Source organism: Tachypleus tridentatus, chromosome 3 (assembly GCF_004210375.1).
Source record: "Tachypleus tridentatus isolate NWPU-2018 chromosome 3, ASM421037v1, whole genome shotgun sequence".
Classification (NCBI taxonomy): Eukaryota; Metazoa; Arthropoda; class Merostomata; order Xiphosura; family Limulidae; genus Tachypleus; species Tachypleus tridentatus.
Window position 1 is genome coordinate 113,293,342 of NC_134827.1, and position 19,971 is coordinate 113,313,312.

General features: G+C 31.6%; 1 protein-coding gene across 1 annotated transcript in view; it reads left to right on the forward strand.

Moving 5' to 3' along the window:
• The first annotated feature begins 784 nt into the window (after positions 1-784).
• LOC143245982 (putative acyl-CoA synthetase YngI) overlaps positions 785-19,971 on the forward strand; it is a 21,979-nt gene continuing 2,792 nt past the window's right edge. The window contains exons 1-16 of the mRNA XM_076492232.1: positions 785-1,158; positions 3,655-3,838; positions 6,008-6,136; positions 6,418-6,471; positions 7,571-7,689; positions 8,507-8,554; positions 8,798-8,915; positions 9,099-9,194; positions 10,389-10,537; positions 11,511-11,602; positions 13,512-13,588; positions 15,998-16,105; positions 16,308-16,456; positions 16,985-17,126; positions 17,851-17,961; positions 19,475-19,580. Of these exons, the coding sequence (XP_076348347.1) occupies positions 1,085-1,158; positions 3,655-3,838; positions 6,008-6,136; positions 6,418-6,471; positions 7,571-7,689; positions 8,507-8,554; positions 8,798-8,915; positions 9,099-9,194; positions 10,389-10,537; positions 11,511-11,602; positions 13,512-13,588; positions 15,998-16,105; positions 16,308-16,456; positions 16,985-17,126; positions 17,851-17,961; positions 19,475-19,580 (1,756 nt within the window). The 5' untranslated portion in view covers positions 785-1,084. The remainder of the gene's footprint in view (positions 1,159-3,654; positions 3,839-6,007; positions 6,137-6,417; positions 6,472-7,570; positions 7,690-8,506; positions 8,555-8,797; positions 8,916-9,098; positions 9,195-10,388; positions 10,538-11,510; positions 11,603-13,511; positions 13,589-15,997; positions 16,106-16,307; positions 16,457-16,984; positions 17,127-17,850; positions 17,962-19,474; positions 19,581-19,971) is intronic.

Below are 19,971 nucleotides of genomic sequence, written 5' to 3' on the forward strand. Positions count from 1 at the left end.
TTAGACACTGATGTCATGTTGAGACACCCTAGCAACACACTCTCTGATTCTAGTTTCTGGACACCATTACCCTCAGGTATTTAATATGTAACACTTATGCTCCCTCACGTATTAACATATTACAAAACAGTCTTTTAGAGTGCATGTCCATAAAATAAGTTGTTCTAGTAAGCATGTTTGTAAGATGAGGTGATAGTTAATCTTTGATATTATATTAACAAATATCTGACGTCCAAAGAACATATATATGTATATATGTTTATTAATACGTAGGATTTAATCTCAAACTAGTTCACTGTTTCTCATCAGCTCTATCAGATATATTTAATTTTGATAAATTTAAACACACAATGTTGGACAGAACTAAAAGAAAGAGAACATCATATGTAACTAAAGAACATAAACAGATATATTTAGGTACCCTAACCTTGACGTCAGAGCTTACTGTAACTATCTCTATCGACAATATACCCTCATGTCCTCCGATGTGAAAAAAATATAATTCGGGATTCAGTTATAAAAACCAGTTAGTCCAGTTTGACATTTTTCTAGGCAACCGCTCTTGTGCACTTTTTAAATATATTTGGTAAAGTGTTATAATGTATGTATAGTAAACTATCATTCCGTTCACTAATATAATGTATGTGTAGTACAACTATCATTCCGAACAGTGATATAAAGTATGTGTAGTACAACTATCATTCCGAACAGTGATATAATATGTGTGTAGTACAACTATTATTCCGTACATTGATATAATGTATGTGTAGTACAACTATCATTCCGTACATGTACATTTCAGAACCAGAACAACTTATTTATAATTCAGCATCATCCTTGAGATGAACTTACCAATAACGAAACCACTGTGGACGTGTTTGTACTGAATTGTATTGGTTAGATTAAACAACGTGGTTCGTAGCTTATTATAGTTGAAGACAGATAAGAGAGACGAATTAATATACAATATAGGAGCAGTTTCTAGAAGAGAACAACATCCAATGGGATTACGGCAGCCTATGTCATAAGATAAAGTTACTCTAGAACCTTGGTTCTAGTGTTTGTCATTATCTCACAGCTCAAAATGTTTACGTTACGATCTATCACTAAAACTATCATTTCTTCGTTTTCTGGAGCTATAAGGACTCCACCGTACAGGTACGTACACAAGTAATGTATTGTATAAACGTTATGTTGACACTTTTATAGTATGCTGTGTTATAAAGATACCAATACTTTCAGTGTTTATTGTGTTTTCGATTCGTAGTCCGAGGGTCGCGGATTCGAATACTGGTCGAACCATAAATGCTCGCCCTTTCAGCAGTGGGGGAGTTATAATGTGACTGTTAATCCAACTAATCGTTGGTAAAAGAGTAGCCTAAGAGATGGCGGTGGGTGGTGAGGACTAACTGCTTTCCCTCTGGTCTTCCCTCTGATGTTAAATCAGGGACGGCTAGCGCAGATAGCCGTCGAGTAGCTTTGCGCGAAATTAAAAAAACAAAAACAAAACAAACTGTTGTGTTTACATAAATATTAATTATTCAAGTATGTATTGTGTTTATATAGGTATTAATATTTTTTTTGTACTTTGAGTTATATAGATACCAACACTTCCAGTGTCTATTGTGTTTATACAAATATTTAATTTTTTATGTTTTTATATGTTGTGCTTGTATTTCGAATGTGTGTTATGTTTATACAGATACTAAGAGTTCCAGTATGTCTTGTGTTTTTATATATTAACATTTGAATGTGTGCTGGTAATATGTATATTATTTATAACTCCGAGTGTATCTGTTAATTTATAAATATGAAGAATTCCATTGTATGTTTGGTTATCTTTTAAAGATTTATAAGAAAGGTTTTATTCATATGGATACCAGTATTTAGATGTAATATCAGGTTTTCATGTATTACGTACCACTTATACTGAACATACATATAATTAATATACAGATAACAGTTATTAAAAACATTCACTCTGAGCCTCAACTAGTGATCAGTGTGTACACGTACCGAGGTCTGATATGGTTAAGAGAGGATGGTTCACAGTTTCAGTTTTGAACGTGTTATAAAGGTAATCCGAATTCTTTTGTTGGTTCAAAGTGTTTGTGGTAATGGTGGCGGGTGGACGCTGTTTTAGAACAGTCATACAGTCAATTAACCAGTGTGAGTTGATCAACATTAACATCAGTTTTCAATCTTTAGTTTTCGAACACCAATCATCTCTGAGACCAATAAGTTGTTGTGAAGACAAAATCCAAAACTTACATTCTTCATCAAAATTTTAATTATAAACTCATGTGTGAGTATTTACTGTATGAATGAATTATTAAACTATTCTGTGAAATTGAGGATATACTAGATGAGTATATGACCATAAACTGTTCTATTTTACTGAGGTATAACTACCATATAGTGTATTACGATATAATTCACTAGAGTTTAACTATCATACTAAGTATTGTTATATAATTTACTGTGGTATGAGTACCGTATAAAGCAAATGTATTATGATATAATGTTATGATGTATGTCTACCATTCTATGAATATATATTATGATATAATGTACTGTATTATAACTACCATACTATGTATGTACTACAGTAAAAGTATGATACTGTGTATGTGTATTATGATATAATGTACTACAGTATAAGTATCATGCTGTTCATGTGTATTTAAGGAAAAATATACAAGTTAATATTATCCCTTAATTTAACTGGTGAAAACTGTTTTGTACCTGCTTTAAAAACTGTACTGTGTATTGATAAAAATATGAATTATAGTGAATTTCGTTGTGGATGGAAAATAAGAGAGGCAAACGTATAGTCAGTTTCTGGAAGAGAACAACATTCAGTAATAGACCAGAAACTTGTTGTTGTTTTGTTGTTTTGAATTAAGCACAAAGTTACACAATGGGCTATCTGTGCTCTGCCCACCACGAGTATCGAAACCCGGTTTTTAGCGTTATAAGTCCGCAGACATATCCGCTGAGCCACTGAGGGGCAGACAAGAAACTGAACTTTAAAATAACGAAAAGCTTCGTGTTCTGTTTGTCATTATCTCACAGTGTAAAATATATACGTTATGATGTATCACTAAAACTATCATTTCTACGTTCTCTGGAGCTATAAGGACTCCACTGTGCAGGTACGTACACAGATGACCTGCTGTGTAGACGTAAACAATTCATATGCTAACACTTTTATTGTGTGTATGTGATATTAAGTTGTTAACACTTTCAGTGTCTATTATGTTTATACAGATATTGACACTTTTATTTAATATTAAGTTATACAAATACTAACACTTCGAGTGTGTTTCATTTATACAAATATAAACACTTTTATAGTATGTTGCGTTGTACAGATACGAATATGGTTAACATCGTTCCAAGTGTAGAATTCTCATGTATCGCTTCTTTTACTATTGTTTTAAAGTCCTATAACAAGCGTTGTATAACATGGATATCAGTATTTAGATGTAATATTATGTTTATAGGTTATAATTATATTTCACAGTGTACATGGACGTCATTAATCAATATATAAAGGTTATTTAATACCTGCATTAGTGCGTTGTGTTATACAGGTAACAATAATTTATTATCATGTCCGTATTAAAACGTATATATCTTGATTGTTTCCAGACTCCTAGCAACTAATTCAGAAAAGTTTAAGATTAGCTATAACTGTGGTCACAGAGACAGCGTTCTTATCGGATCCACTATTGGTCAAGCTTTAAATAAAGTATCTTACGATGTTGGTGACCAATTAGCTTTTGTTTTCTGTCATCAGGATGTCCGTCGCACCTTTCTGGAGACTAATGAAGAAGTATGAAACTTGGTGAAGCATTTATAGAATATAATAAGCCTAACACCCAACTCTATCATACAAAATGTGTTGTTAACGTATTTACAGAATATTATAAGCCTAACATCCAACTCTATCATACAAAATATGTTGTTAACGTATTTACAAAATATTGTAATCCTAACATCCAACTTTATCTTACTAAATGTGTTGTTAACGTATTTACAGAATATTATAAGCCTAACATCCAACTCTATCATACTGAATGTGTTGTTAACGTATTTACAGAATATTGTATGCCTAACACCCAACTTTATCATACAAAATGTGTTGTTAATGTATTTACATAATATTATAAGCCTAACATCTAACTCTATCATACTAAATGTGTTGGTACTTTATTTACAGAATATTATAAGACTGACATCTTGTCAGATCACATCTAAACGTGTTAGTAATTAATTTACAGACTATCCTAGGCCTAATAAACCTGTCATCTTACTCACTAATTGCTAAATGTGTTGGATATATTACCAAACTGTTTAAACCCTAATCTATAAACTGTACATATATCTTTGATGGTTCATGTCTAGTTAAATATACTGTTGCTATAAGTGTACTGGATAACGAGTTTTTGACAGGCTGCACCTATATCTTTATCGGTACATGTTTTGTGAGATATACTGTAGTAATAGATATACATGTTCGTGTGTTGTTACACATACTATAGCTATAGACGTCCTGGTTTATATCATGTTAGACGAACTGTAACTCTATCCTTATTGCTTATATGTTGTTAGATATAATGTACATGTATCTTTACAGGTTCACATGTTGTTTGATATACTGTTGCTATAGATGTACTGGTTCACGTTTTGTAAGATATACTGTACCTGTATCTTTACAGGTTCTTGTGTTTTTAGATATAAAGTACTTGTATCTCTTCTGTTTCACTTATTGTGAGATATACTGTGGTTATAAATATACTGGTTAACGTGCTGTTATATATACTGTACTTGTATTTTCACTAGTTCGCATGTAAGATATACAGTAGGTACAGATGTACTCTTTAATATGTTGTTAGATGTACCGCATCTGTATCTTTACTAGTCCACGTGTTGTTAGATATATTGTACTTGCATCTTTACTGGTCGAGTTGTTGTTAGATATACTGTATCTATAAATATAATGGTTAACGTACTGTTAGATGTACTCTACATGTATGTTTAGTGGTTGTTGTTTTGTTAGGTATTGTGTAGTTATAAATATGCTAGTTTATATATTGTTAGATATCCTGTAACCATATCTACACCAGTTCACGTGTGTTAGATATACTGTCATGTATGTTTAGGGGTTGATGTTTCGTTAGGTATTGTGTAGTTATAGATATCCTACTTATATATTGTTAGATATCCTGTAACCATATCTACACCAGTTCACGTGTGTTAAATATACTGTTCTGTATTTTTTTTGATTAACATGTTGTTAGATATACTGTATCTCAAGATGCAATGGTTCACGAGTTGCTAGATATTATGTTCGTGTATCTTTACTTGTTCACGTGTTGTTAGATATCCTGTAACCATATCTACACCAGTTCACGTGTGTTAGATATACTGTCATGTATGTTTAGGGGTTGATGTTTCGTTAGGTATTGTGTAGTTATAGATATCCTACTTTATATATTGTTAGATATCCTGTAACCATATCTACACCAGTTCACGTGTGTTAGATATACTGTTCAGTTTTTATTGATTAACATGTTGTTAGATATACTGTATCTGTAGATGTACTGTTTCATGTGTTGTTAGATGTATTGTGCCTCTATCTTTACTGGTTCACATGTTCTTAGGTACACAGTACTTGTATTTTTTCTTGTTTACGTGTTGTTAGCTCTTGAGGTACTGGTTAACGTGTTGTTAGTTGTAGCTTAACTCTATATTATTGGTTCGTGTGATGTTAGATACACTGTAACTGTATCTTTACTGATTGACGTTTGTTTGATATACTTTAGCTGTAGATGTATTGGTTTATGTGTTGTTAGATATACTATACCTGTATCTGTAATGGCTTATATGAAGTTATTTTAACTGATATATATATACTGATTGATATAAGTTTAGTGTTACTGTACATTAAATAATATTCTCTACATCTGTAAATTCTTAAGTTCCATTGTTTGTACCACAGACTGATCAGCTAGCAGCAAGTTTCTTAGAGCTGGGACTGAGACCTGGAGAACGTCTGGCAGTTTGGAGCACCAACTGTTATGAGTGGGTTCTAACTCAGCTGGCTGCAGCTAAAGCTGGACTGGTACTAGTAAGGATATTTGATATTATCTTTAAATAAAGTCATATCTTAAAATATTTCAATCTTCATAAACATGAGATATATGAATTTACATTTTACATCTGAAATATAGAGTAAATAAGAGATTCTTCCGTAACGTGTACTAATATATGCTAAACATATACTCATGGATTTGTTAACATAAACTTACTTTTGTATGTTGTGTATTTTAATATTAACATCAACATTCGTTATCTTACTACTGATTAAATTTCTAACATAACTTTTGTGTGTTGTGTTTTCTGTTCCAGGTCAATATCAACCCTGCCTTCATGCCTTATGAACTAGAATACTGCTTAAACAAGGTAAACTACTCTACTTTGTTTGGTATAAAACTAAAGTAGTTGTTAGAACTATGGTTGATAACAACTTTAAATAAAACAAAATAAATAAAAAGACATATGAACAACGTGTTTAAATAACTATAAAAGATGATATGTAATATTTAAGGTCACAGAATATGACACTGTATAATATTAGCTTGTGAAAGGTATTTTCAATTATTTCTGGATATGTTCAAAATTATTCAGAAAAGTTTTTACCAATTCAGGTTCTAAGTAAAGTCCACATTTTCCAAAGAAGCTCGTGATTCGACAATTTTTTATATATTAGCCCATGTTACTTCCCGCAGTAATGTATATTATTATCCCAAGTTTGGAGTTTATAGTTTTAAAAATGTGGCTATGTAACCATAGCATATGATGTCATCTGGAGGTCAAGGTGGTCATAACGGCCATTTTTGGCAAATAGGACGACCAATAGGTAAGAAACTAAAAAGGCTGTATTTTATGGTGAAACATATCATCAGTCTTTCTGAAGCCTTAATTAGCTTTGTTACTTACTGATCCCCTTTCACATTGGTCTCTCTCATATCTTTATTATTTCACTACAGGTGTATAATTAACGTTTAACTTCCCTTTAGTGAAAAATGTTTGTGATTTCTCCCAACATTTGCGTGCACTCCCTCAGCTACTTTCTTTAATATCGTAAAGAGAAATAACAATATTTTAATTATATAATAAAGTCAGAATACTATTCTCTAAATTTGACCACACAGCAGAATTCACGATACCAAAATAGCAAACTTTTGCAATCTTAAAGTGTCATGTGTAGCACATACTAGAAACAGTAGATATATATATCCAGTTTTTATTTGATTAAAACAAAAATATATGTGAACGGATCATCATGAACTCTTTTTGTGTGTATATCACGAATCATATGGTTGATTTAAAGAAAAATCAGGATATATTTGTGTGTGTAGATATATATACACTTTGTTTACTAATAAAATACTATATATTAACTTTCTACGTTCTTTACAACATTTTACTAAATTAAAGTACGGTTTATGTATAAAATCGAATCACTTGAAGAGATGAACAAACTGTTCTACCTTTCTAGACCTCTTGTAAAGCACTGATTGCAGAAGAGTCTTTCAGAAAACAAGATTACTTCCAACAGTTGTGTTCTGTTGTACCAGAAATTATATCATCCAAACCAGGCCAGATTAAAAGTAGAAGGTAAGGTAAAGACAATATAGATTATAATGTTTAAACTTGGTCAGATTAAATGTAGCATGTAACATAACGTAAAACATCTCAGAATGTTGAAACCAAACCAAATTAAAAGTAAAATGTAAGGTAAAAAACAAAATATATTATAATGTTGAATCCTGGCCAGATTAAAGTAGTAGGAAAAATAAAGTATTATACAATACAGATTATACAATCTACACAAGGCCAGTTTAAAGTAGTAGGAAAGGTGAAGTACAATATAGATTATATAATCTACACCAGGACAGATTAAAAGTAGTAGGTGAGGTAAAGTACAATATATATTATATTATTTACACCAGACCAGATTAAGTGTAACAGATAACTAACAGTACGCAATACATTATGATGTGAAACCAGGTCAGATTCAACGTATCATGTAGGATAAAGTACAATATAGATTATAATGTTAAATCAGGTCATATGAAAACTAACAGGTAAATAATAGTATAATACGGAATATAATGTTAAAGCAGACCAGATTAAATGTAACACGTAAAGAAAAGTACAACATATCAGAATATTGAAACCAGGTTAGATTGAAAGTAACTAATATCCCACATCACGAGTTATAAATATTGTTATAAACATTTTATATTGTTTGAATACATCTCTGTCATACAAACATTGTCTTATTTATTTTGTAGATATTTTTTAAATACTGATTATTGGTATATCCTGGACTTACATATTATATGAAGTTAGCGATATATTTTATATTTACCAACATAATAACCATCATATAATATACTGATGTCTATATTCACTGTTTATTCTGCTTCAGATGTCCAGATTTACACACAGTTGTCATGTTGACAAAGAAGGACTTTCCGTAAGTAACCAAACAAGTTGACCACATCATAACTGATTTTACGATATTTTATGCTTCTGTCAGAATGTGAAAATATTTACTGTAAAAAAAGAAACTCAATGATTATAATAAAGATATAAATAACGGTAAATAAAATAGATAACAAAACCATATGTCTTTATTACCGTATTTGTATTTATCTTAATAATACACTTGACACAATTCATACTATATTAGTAACTATTAAATTTATTGTCAATCCAGCGGGGTTTACAAGTTTGACGATATTCTACGTGCCGCTGCAAACGAAAAGTTGCGAGAAGTGAAGGAGCTGGACTCCAAGATTCAGTTTGACGATCCACTAAATATTGAATTTATATCGGTAGGAGAAATTTGTAAACTCAATAGAAAAACAGTTATTTCGTATTATATTCCTCAATAATAGAAATATACGATTTTTAGACTGTCAGTATTAGTCTGTTCTAAAAAAACAGACGTTCAAACAATAACTAGAGTCTTGACTTTTGTCTGAGTCTCTGAACTAACAGAAGTATGTTCTTTTCAGGGAACCACGGGTAAACCCAAACCTGCAGCATTTTCTCATTTTCAGTTAATCAACAATGTCATTGCCTTAACCTCAAGAATTTTAATACCAGAAGTGGTGAGTATTGTTGTAAATTACACCTTCAGAACCATCGTGTTATACCAGTAGTGTTGACTATTGTTGTAAACTACACCTTCAGAACCATCCTATTATACCAGTAGTGGTGAGTATTGTTGTAAACTACACCTTCCCAATCATCCTGTTATACCAGTAGTGGTGAATATTGTTGTAAACTACACCTTCTCAATCATACTGTTATACCAGTAGTGGTGAGTATTGTTGTAAACTACACTTTCAGAACCATCCTGTTATACCAGTAGTGGTGAGTATTGTTGTAAACTACACCTTCAGAACCATCCTGTTATACCAGTAGTGGTGAGTATTGTTGTAAACTACACCTTCCCAATCATCCTGTTATACCAGTAGTGGTGAGTATTGTTGTAAACTACACCTTCAGAACCATCCTATTATACCAGTAGTGGTGAGTATTGTTGTAAACTACACCTTTAGAACCATCCTGTTATACCAGCAGTGATGAGTATTGTTGTAAACTACACCTTCAGAACCATCCTGTTATACCAGTAGTGGTGAGTTTTGTTGTAAACTACACCTTCCCAATCATCCTGTTATACCAGTAGTTGTGAATATTGTTGTAAACTACACCTTCAGAACCATCCTGTTATACCAGTAGTGGTGAGTATTGTTATAAACTACATTTTCAGAACCATCCTGTTATACCAGTAGTGATGAGTATTGTTGTAAACTACACCTTTACAACCGTCCTGTTTTATCGGGAGTGGTAAGTATTGTTGTAAACATTGTTGTTGATATGGTAACCTGGAATTATTCTTTATGTTATCCAGTTAATATGCTGTTATTAATTTACACATTTATCTTATGATAATAAACGTACGTAAGTCGCAGCGTTTATATAACTTATTCTGTAACCTCTACCGATCAATGGTTTTATAATTATTGTTGTGAACTGTAATATTAATATACTGATATACTTCGTTCAGGAAAGAATTGTTCTGGTTAAACATTTGTTGATTAAACGTAAAATTATCATAACTACATTTGTTCCAGTTAACGTTCAGTTTCTTGTGTTTTTAAGAAATATGATGCAGTCCTTAAGGGTATTACCACAATATGTTTTGAATGAAATCTCAGTTTGAACACACTTTCGTTTAAAGTTGTATATGGTCTAATATAGCAACACCTAAGTTATGTGTGGTTTTGATTTTGTTTCAGAGCCTGGTGACCTGTTTACCCCTACCTTTGTTTTATAAGTTAGGGTATACATTCGGTGTTATCGCAACTATTATTCTCGGGAATGTAGCTGTATTTCCTTCGTCTTTTTTTAACCCTGTGGCGACATTGAAAGCTATTGAAACAGAAAGGTAAAGTTTAGAGATAAACTATCTTTTGTTGCTCATATTCAGAGACTGTTATTTGTTAATGATGAAATAACATCCACACGTGTGATTAGTGATGTTATAATAACTTTAACATTGATATTAAAACGTAACAAATGTTTACTATGAATGATTGTTTCAGAGAAATAAAAGTCGAAGTAGACAAAATTTTTAATATGTGTTTCACTAGAATGACATAGTTTCTCCTTCCATTTTAACACAAGTATCATTTAAATCTAATGTTTATTAAAGTAACAGTAAATTATGCACTTAATAACCACTGCTTTCAGTGAACCATTTTATTTTAATGAGGCCAGACAATAAAAGAAGATGAAATGTAGAATCAGATACACCTAACTGTCTTAAAGTGTTTTCAGTCTGGTTTAGTTTAAAACTGGTTGTGTATCTTTAATATATATTTATATCAAGATGGATTCTTTGGGATGTTTTCATTACATGATTTTTCACTTTTATTATGTATATTGTTATAGTTTAGATTTCTCTCCCTTATTTTTACCATTGTTATTAATGATGGTTGATCCACTGTTTTCAACAATGTTTAACCTTTAACACAACCACACACTCTTTATTTTCCACTATGTCTACTATTGTCATGAATATAGAATATATTTACAAATAACATCTAACTGTTCTTTTTTCTTCACACAATATTTATTCACCCAAATTACATCAACAATTTGTCTTCTTGTTTAAATAGAATCATAAACATAGAAATTTTTTATTACAGATGTTCAACTCTCTTATAGAGAAACCAAATTCATATCAGTCATTCATGAGTTCTGGATATACGCCATCATGAAAACACATATTTTTCTATTAGTAATTTCTGTTTTTGTTCAAACGTTTATATAGAAACACTTATGTTTTTCAATGATTTTTCTCTTCTTGGATTTTTTCATTAAAACGGTTTTAACAGAGGCTTTCATCATACTTTTAGATGCACTCTTATTGGGGGAACGCCCACCATGTTTATTGACATTGTTAATCACCCGGATGTTGATAAATTTGATCTGACCAGTCTTCAAGCGGGTAAGTGAATAGTTATTATGTTGTATTTAATTTTATTATAATATACTGGAGATGAATAAGCAGCTGGCAAGTTGGATTCCTATGTGGTGCGAACAGTTGGTACTGAATCTTTCTCTCCATATTATGGATTTCCTAACTCTTTATAAAAAAATAAAATAATATATAAACAGCTAATTGGTAAACTACAACATATACACAGCCCTATTACAAAATCACCACCACATTCAGAACTCCACTATTTGTCAGACAAATCTTTGGTATAAATGTCTTCCTTTTCCATCCAACAGGGATGGTGAGGAGGTTTGTTGGTTCTGTCCCATTACTACGTTGTGGGAACATCTTGGTTAAAACATCTACACCTAACTACAGTTAACTTCTTCTTACTTCTAAAGCCATTTCGGATATACACATTGATGTTGCATCCCATGCTACACTGCTACCAATGAGTAATTATTGAGACAAAGATTCCTGGCAGGTATTTTCAGCTAATGTGTTTCTGCTTTGTGATGTATCTCACAAGGACAGAATAATGCCCCTTCACCAATGTCTTAATTTTGAAATTTACATCGCCGTGTCCACTAGCCACTGTCCAATCAGGTAATCTGTATTATAGTGTTCAGCCACACTTCCTTAAGCCTCTCAGGTGAGTCTAGTGTCAGTGATGTGGACATTTAAGAGCATCATATCATTGACGTGTTCTTGTTGTGGAAGCAAAGACTAATATGCTACGAGTGAAAACTGGAATCACTCTTTGTTAAACCTACTGATTCCTATCTCTCATAATTTCCCTATTGCTAAACATGGGTTGATAAAATGAGATGTAGCATTTTAAAATGTTGAAGAACATTTCTTACCCTGAGCGTTGGTATCACCAAGTCCATGTAGGACATGATGCTGCCAATGTGCCACTGCTTCAGTGGGTGTCATTACAGATCTTTCTGTGTTTTTAACGGAGTCGTTTGCCAAACATGTGTAGAGTCATCTGTCTTTATTGCTAAGGAAGTTAACAATATGCTCCTATCTCATTCCCCCTCTTTTCCAGTGACTGTGTGGCTTCACTTCCTTCGTCTTCGGCTTTTTTGTTCTGCTCGGGGCTATTCTCTTCGATCCCTAGATTTAGAACGATTATTCATCACGCTCTAATTCGCTGAAATCTCTGTCTGTTAAAGGAGACCTACCCACTTAACTCATAGCAGGAACCACGGAGGTTGAGAAGCCTCCTTCTAATAAAGATAATTTGGTGTTCTTTTTACCATCACAATGACATGTGCATGGAGATGTGCTACAGCTGATAATCTTTTCATTGTTTTTAACCAGATCTGGCAGAAACGTGTTTTCGTGATGCTTGACTCTGGACTATTGTTCTCACATTCTCTTTGTCTGCTCTACGCTAACCTTTGGAACTTTGACTAACACTACCACCCACAATTATTTATATTAAATTGACGAGTGCAGTGGCAAGTGGAGCACTCAAGCACTAACTCTAGGAAGTTTGCAGTTAAACTAAAAAGTTTGAGTCTGAGTCGAAGATGCATTCTTAAAATCAGTTTTAATGTAATTTGTTAAAATAATCTTTGTTACAATGAAGTTGTTAAATATCTTGTAATATAATATCAAATTCCTTCAGCATAAATAACGAAACTAAAACCACTTGTTCATTGGTTGCAGATAAATTTGGTAATTCGGCAACCTTCTTACTTGTATCCTTACACACAGTTTTGAAATGGATACTACAAAGTTTGACTTATTCCTTTCTTGGCAACTTGTGTGAGATAAAGTAAACATTTCCCATAGCATATTTATTGCTTTAGTTTTACCATCCTTTAATAAACACTTAAACTCTATGATCACATAATTTCGTAATTACATACAGATTATTACTTACTTGTGACAAATGTGTTACTTTCAGCACTTAGTGGAGCGTCCCCATGTTCCGTAGAGCTGTGGAAGGATATAGAACAGAAGTTAGGTGTAACAAACCTCATTGTAAGTTTATAAACAATAAGGAGTTCATTGTTTTACAATTTACTCACTGATGGAAAATATTTATAAGATGGGTAATTCAGTTACGTTTAGAATGTTAAAATAAACAATTTATTTAACAGCACTCTGTTAAAACAACAATAGTTTTTGTTATTTATTATTAATAAACAGAGGAGTTTAAAAATAGAATTTAAAACGAATAAAAGTGTTAAACATCGTTTTGTATCAGAAATTAAAACTGAAACATGAAACAAACCCAACAACATAAACTAAAGTTCATTTTTCTCTGCTGTGCGATTAGACAACCTTCATTTTAGGATGTCCGTCTCTGAAGGTAAAAATATCATAACTTACAAGCACTATGATGACTGGAAGAAAAACGAAAATGTAACTATAAAAAAACAATACTACATATATAAACAAAAGTCATGGTAGACAAAATGTAAAGAAATAAATTATAAGAAGGAAATAAGAAATATGAAATTATATAAAATAATACTGGAAGAGTAATACAAAGTTAAGGTATTAATGAAAGTAAGTAAAATGGCACAAGAAGAGTATAATAGTGTAAATTAATGATAAAAGTATATCAAATAACCATGAAGGACTAAGTAAAGGTCATGGTAATCATGAGACTGTTGAAAATTATACTGTAAGAGTAAAACAAGGTTAAGGTAATCATGAGACTGTTGAAAATTATACTGTAAGAGTAAAACAAGGTTAAGGTAATCATGGAACTATATAAAATAATACTGTTAAAGTAAAACAAAGTTATGGTAAACATGGAACTATATAAAATTATGATGTTAAAGTAAAACAAAGTTATGGTAAACATGGAACTATATAAAATAATAATGTTAAAGTAAAACAAAGTTATGGTAAACATGGAACTATATAAAATAATACTGTTAAAGTAGAACAAAGTTATGGTAATCATGGAACTATATAAAATAATACTGTTAAAGTAAAACAAAGTTATGGTAATCATGGAACTATATAAAATAATACTGTTAAAGTAAAACAAAGTTATGGTAATCATGGAACTATATAAAATAATACTGTTAAAGTAAAACAAAGTTATGGTAAACATGGAACTATATAAAATAATACTGTTAAAGTAAAACAAAGTTATGGTAAACATGGAACTATATAAAATAATACTGTTAAAGTAAAACAAAGTTATGGTAAACATGAAACTATATAAAATTATAATGTTAAAGTACAACAAAGTTATGGTAAACATGGAACTATATAAAATAATACTGTTAAAGTAAAACAAAGTTATGGTAAACATGGAACTATATAAAATAATAATGTTAAAGTAAAACAAAGTTATGGTAAACATGGAACTATATAAAATAATACTGTTAAAGTAGAACAAAGTTATGGTAATCATGGAACTATATAAAATAATACTGTTAAAGTAAAACAAAGTTATGGTAAACATGGAACTATATAAAATAATACTGTTAAATTAAAACAAAGTTATGGTAATCATGGAACTATATAAAATAATACTGTTAAAGTAAAACAAAGTTATGGTAAACATGAAACTATATAAAATAATACTGTTAAAGTAAAACAAAGTTATGGTAAACATGGAACTATATAAAATAATACTGTTAAAGTAAAACAAAGTTATGGTAATCATGGAACTATATAAAATAATAGTGTTAAAGTAAAACAAAGTTATGGTAATCATGGAACTATATAAAATAATACTGTTAAAGTAAAACAAAGTTATGGTAATCATGGAACTATATAAAATAATACATAAAAGCATCGTTATTTTATTTTTAATAACAATTTAAAATATTTTATTTGCTAAAATTGTTTTTTTTTATTTCTTGTATAATTTTATTATTTTACACTTATAGGTATTTCTCGATTTCTTATCTCGAAGTTGATAGTTAAATTTCAATTCTAAACATCAGTCATAAAGAATAAATTTAACCTAATTAAACAAACATTCTTTGTAGAGATATGAGACAAATTCAAACACTAATCATCTTTCTTGAGTTTCAGTGATGTCGAGAAACCCACTTGTTGAGAAATTTATATGCAAAAACGGCTATTTTCTCAACCCATCATTTCTTCATCATTTCCATATAATATAAAGAAAGTATTCATTCAATAAAATACATTAATGTGTTGTATCTGTCGCTAGGAGAGGTAAACTGATTAAACCCATCGTATTCTAAGGACCTTCTTAGAATCTTCGTACAAACTTGTTTTGATGTGAACTCAAGCAGTTGTAGCACCTGGTTTTTGAGTAATTGGAAAATTAAGGCTACGTTTAGTGTTACCTTGTAACTAATAGATATATGGTATCAGTAATCAGTGATGTAGAATTTCAACCATTTCTTGAAAAACTTCGTCATAGGAATCACCACTATCCTTTCTTCCCCACAGAATGTATACGGAACAACAGAAAATAGTCTAGCAAGTTGTTCAACACGTCCAGGAGAAAGACCGGAAAAGAAATACCACACAGTTGGAACACCACTTGACCATGTTGAGGTAACTGTATGGTATTAGAGTACATGCTGTAGTTGTAATGAATAAATTAGGTAATATCATGTAAGATGTACCACAAATTATACAAAGTAAGGTTGTAGTTAGTGTATTATGAACATTAACCATGCAAGGTGTACCATAGTGAGAGTTCACACGTTCATGGTAAAGGTGTGTTATATTTTACAAACTTTAAATTTGTTCTCAGGTTAAAATAGTGGACAATGATGGACGAATAGTTCCGGTCAACAAAGAAGGAGAACTGTGTACACGTGATCATTTATCGTTCTTGGGATACTGGGGTGACAAGGAACAAACAAGTCAAGTCTTTGATAATGCACGTTGGTATCACACTGGGTAAGGCATATATAACTAGGATTTGTCCACTTCATGTCCACTTTGATACTTTAACTTTATTCTTGTATCTGTTATTACTGGCTAGAAACTGTTACTGGTTTTGGATTTTTCTAAAAAGAGAACATCTTGTCATTCTCCGGAAGTTTGCTACGGTTTCTGATAGGCCAAGCTTCACAAATACATTTCAACATATTTTTCAGGTCTAATAGTTTGTACAAATAACTCACTTATAAAGATATATGAATAACGTTAGTGTTAGTCGATCGCTATAAGACAAATATACCGAGTAATTGAAATGTCGACAAATAAACACCATAACAATCATTATCTAACTCACTGAGTGACGCTGAACTAACTCTGTACTTATGATAGAATGATGACTTTCAATTCAATATCTAAATTATAAAATTTAAAATGTAACTTACAACGGTATAAATAATTCTACGTTTAAAATATGTGTCAAATATATCGTCATGACAGATGAGGGTGTTAATTGTTTCTATATATTAATAATACAATATGACACAGAGATATTGCTGTGATGGATGAAGATGGCTACTTCAGTATTGTTGGTACATTTAAAGACATGATCAACAAAGGAGGAGAAAACATATATCCTCAGGAAGTGGAAGAGTTTCTCCTCAGTCATCCAGGTGTCGCTGACGTTCAGGTGAGATTTCTCACAAAGACTTGTACTCTTCAAATTTTAGAGTCCAGCATGACTAGATGGTTGAAGTTATAGACTCATAATCCGCGATTTGAATCGCTGTCACACCAAATATTCTGCCCCTTTCAGCCATGAGGACGTTATAATGTGACAGTTATCTGACTATTTGTTGGTAAAAGGAGTAGCCAAAGAGTTGGCAGTGAGTGGTGATGACTTGCTGCCTTCATTCTAGTATTACACTGCTAAATTAAAAATGGCTCGTGCAGAGAGTCCTCGTGAAGCTTTGCGCAAATTTAAATTTTCTTTTTAGTTATTTAACATGATGGTTTTAAACTTTTAATGTATTTGAAGCATTAAAACTGGTAAGCCTAATAATAATACTAAAAAGTAAAGTTTACAAAAATTCATAACTAAGTGACTATGTACTGTTATTTTCACGTATTCAGTGCCCTGGATATTTTTCTATATCATTTAATATTATTATAATTTGTATTGTGTTTTGTGATATTGATACCTTTGTGACGTCTTGGCTATTCATAAGTGTTACGTGAATCATATTAGTAAAGACAGAATGTTGAATTCTCGGAAAACCTTAAGAGTTGCACTAACGTTATTGTTAAATTTGTTACTTATAGGACTAGATTCAATGTAACATGTAATACGCTGTTAAACGTTGCACGTTGGTCTGACTCTATACATAATATTTATTTTAATATGTTTATTTTAGGTTGCTGGAGTTCCAGACCAACGAATGGGAGAAGAAGCTTGTGCTTGGGTGAAACTAAAAGGTGGATCAACGGTAACAGAAACGGAACTTCGGGAATATTGCAAGGGAAAAGTTAGCATTGTGTTAATATAACACCAGTTGAATTCGGATTTTCTAACCACTTTGGTTGAGTTTATGTTAATATGTCATCAGTTAGGTAAACTGCTAATATAACACCAGCTGAACACGGTGTTCATATGACATCAGGTGAGTACGTCGTTAACAGCACGCCACTTGGGTACAGTGAAAACATCACATCAACTGAGTATGGACAGATAATAATATAAGCCATGATACCATCAGTTGCTTCGTGTTCGTAAGGTGGGCTTCAACGACAGAGATTTTACTGGTCTAAAAATGGATTACATTGTGGTTACTAACGTTTCTGGTTCTAGTGCGACTTGGATGATGCTCGTCAAAGTTTCATATGACATCAGGTGAGTACGTCGTTAACAGCACGCCACATGGGTACAGTGAAAACATCACATCAACTGAGTATGGACAGATAATAATATAAGCCATGATACCATCAGTTGCTTCGTGTTCGTAAGGTGGGCTTCAACGACAGATATTTTACTGGTCTAAAAATGAATTACATTGTGATTACTAACGTTTCTGGTTCTAGTGCGACTTGGATGATGCTCGTCAAGGTTTCTTTACAATAATCCCAGGATGTGGCTCATGGTGATAGTCCTAGTACTACACTGATAAGGAGTTATCTACACTTGATACTTCGACATCAGTTAGCTGTCACCTCTATAATGTTTCTTAACCACTACAACACAGAAGGGGAAGGTGACATTTTAGTAACTATGTTTGTTACCACTAAAATATAACTAGAACCACCAGGTGTGTGACAAGAAGACTAAATATCTATGTAGTTTGTTAAAGGAAGTGTGGGGATCTCCCCCATTGGATAGATTACTTCACAATGCTAAATCAGTAAAGGATGTGGAGTGAGTTATTGTGTTACTTTATATCCAAGAAAGAGTCGTAGTTTCGGCAAACACTGAGTTTAATTTTTTTTTTAAATAATTTTCACATAAAGTACTAAATGTAAACTGTTGTTGTTTTATCAAGCTTACTTTTATACACTCTTGTATAGCATGTAACATCAGTAATATGTTATTATAAAACAACCACACAGAAATTGGCAACTGGGATAGATCGAGGTAGTACTTGCATAAATAGATATCCAGGTAAAACGTTCATTAAAATAACATTTAGATTATGTACAAACAGAATAATACTTTGAAACACTTTGAAGATATTGAGAACAAATAGAACTAAAAATTGATGAGTTCTGGTATTCAACAAAAGCGTTCTAGACAACGAGTTTTTGTAGAAAAAATTATGTAATGATCTTATCACACATTGTGAGCTACAGTAAACATACTAAGTATTGTCTAGAAACGTTTCTACTTATCTTATGTTCTTTCGTCACGAACTATCACGTTTCATTTGTGTTGACTCATAATAAACTTTTATTGTTTGACATATATTGTTTCGTCATGACTTTTGTCCTCTATTTTAACAACCTTACAAGTATATCTGTTAAATAATGAATATTTTTTTCTGGTTTCAGATCAGCTACTTTAAGATTCCTCGGTACATCGTCTTGGTTGAAGACTTTCCAAAAACGTCGACAGGAAAACATAAAAATGAAAGAAGCAATGAGAGAAAACTTAAGTGTATGAAATGACCTGATTTCAAGTGTATTATTGTGAAACGTACCATGCCATAAACATTTGTGTTGTTAACAATAATATTGTACTGTTTGTATTATACAGATATGAGTAATAAAGAAGTGTTAACGTGTTTCTTTAAGTGAGTCATTTCTAAATGTATAAAGTAAATTCTTTTTATTTAAATCTGTTAAATATAGTTTTTTAGAAAATATAAAACTTCTTTGCAATAAATATTCATTTGGAGAGAAGTATAGAGGGCTACAAGACGTACAGTAAACATAATACATTGTGTTTACCAACATTAGTCTTAGCTAATGAAACATGCATTCATTCTATGGTGGAGTACTGACCGGTATTAATTATGTGTAACGTAAGAAACAGAGGTTCATGTCCA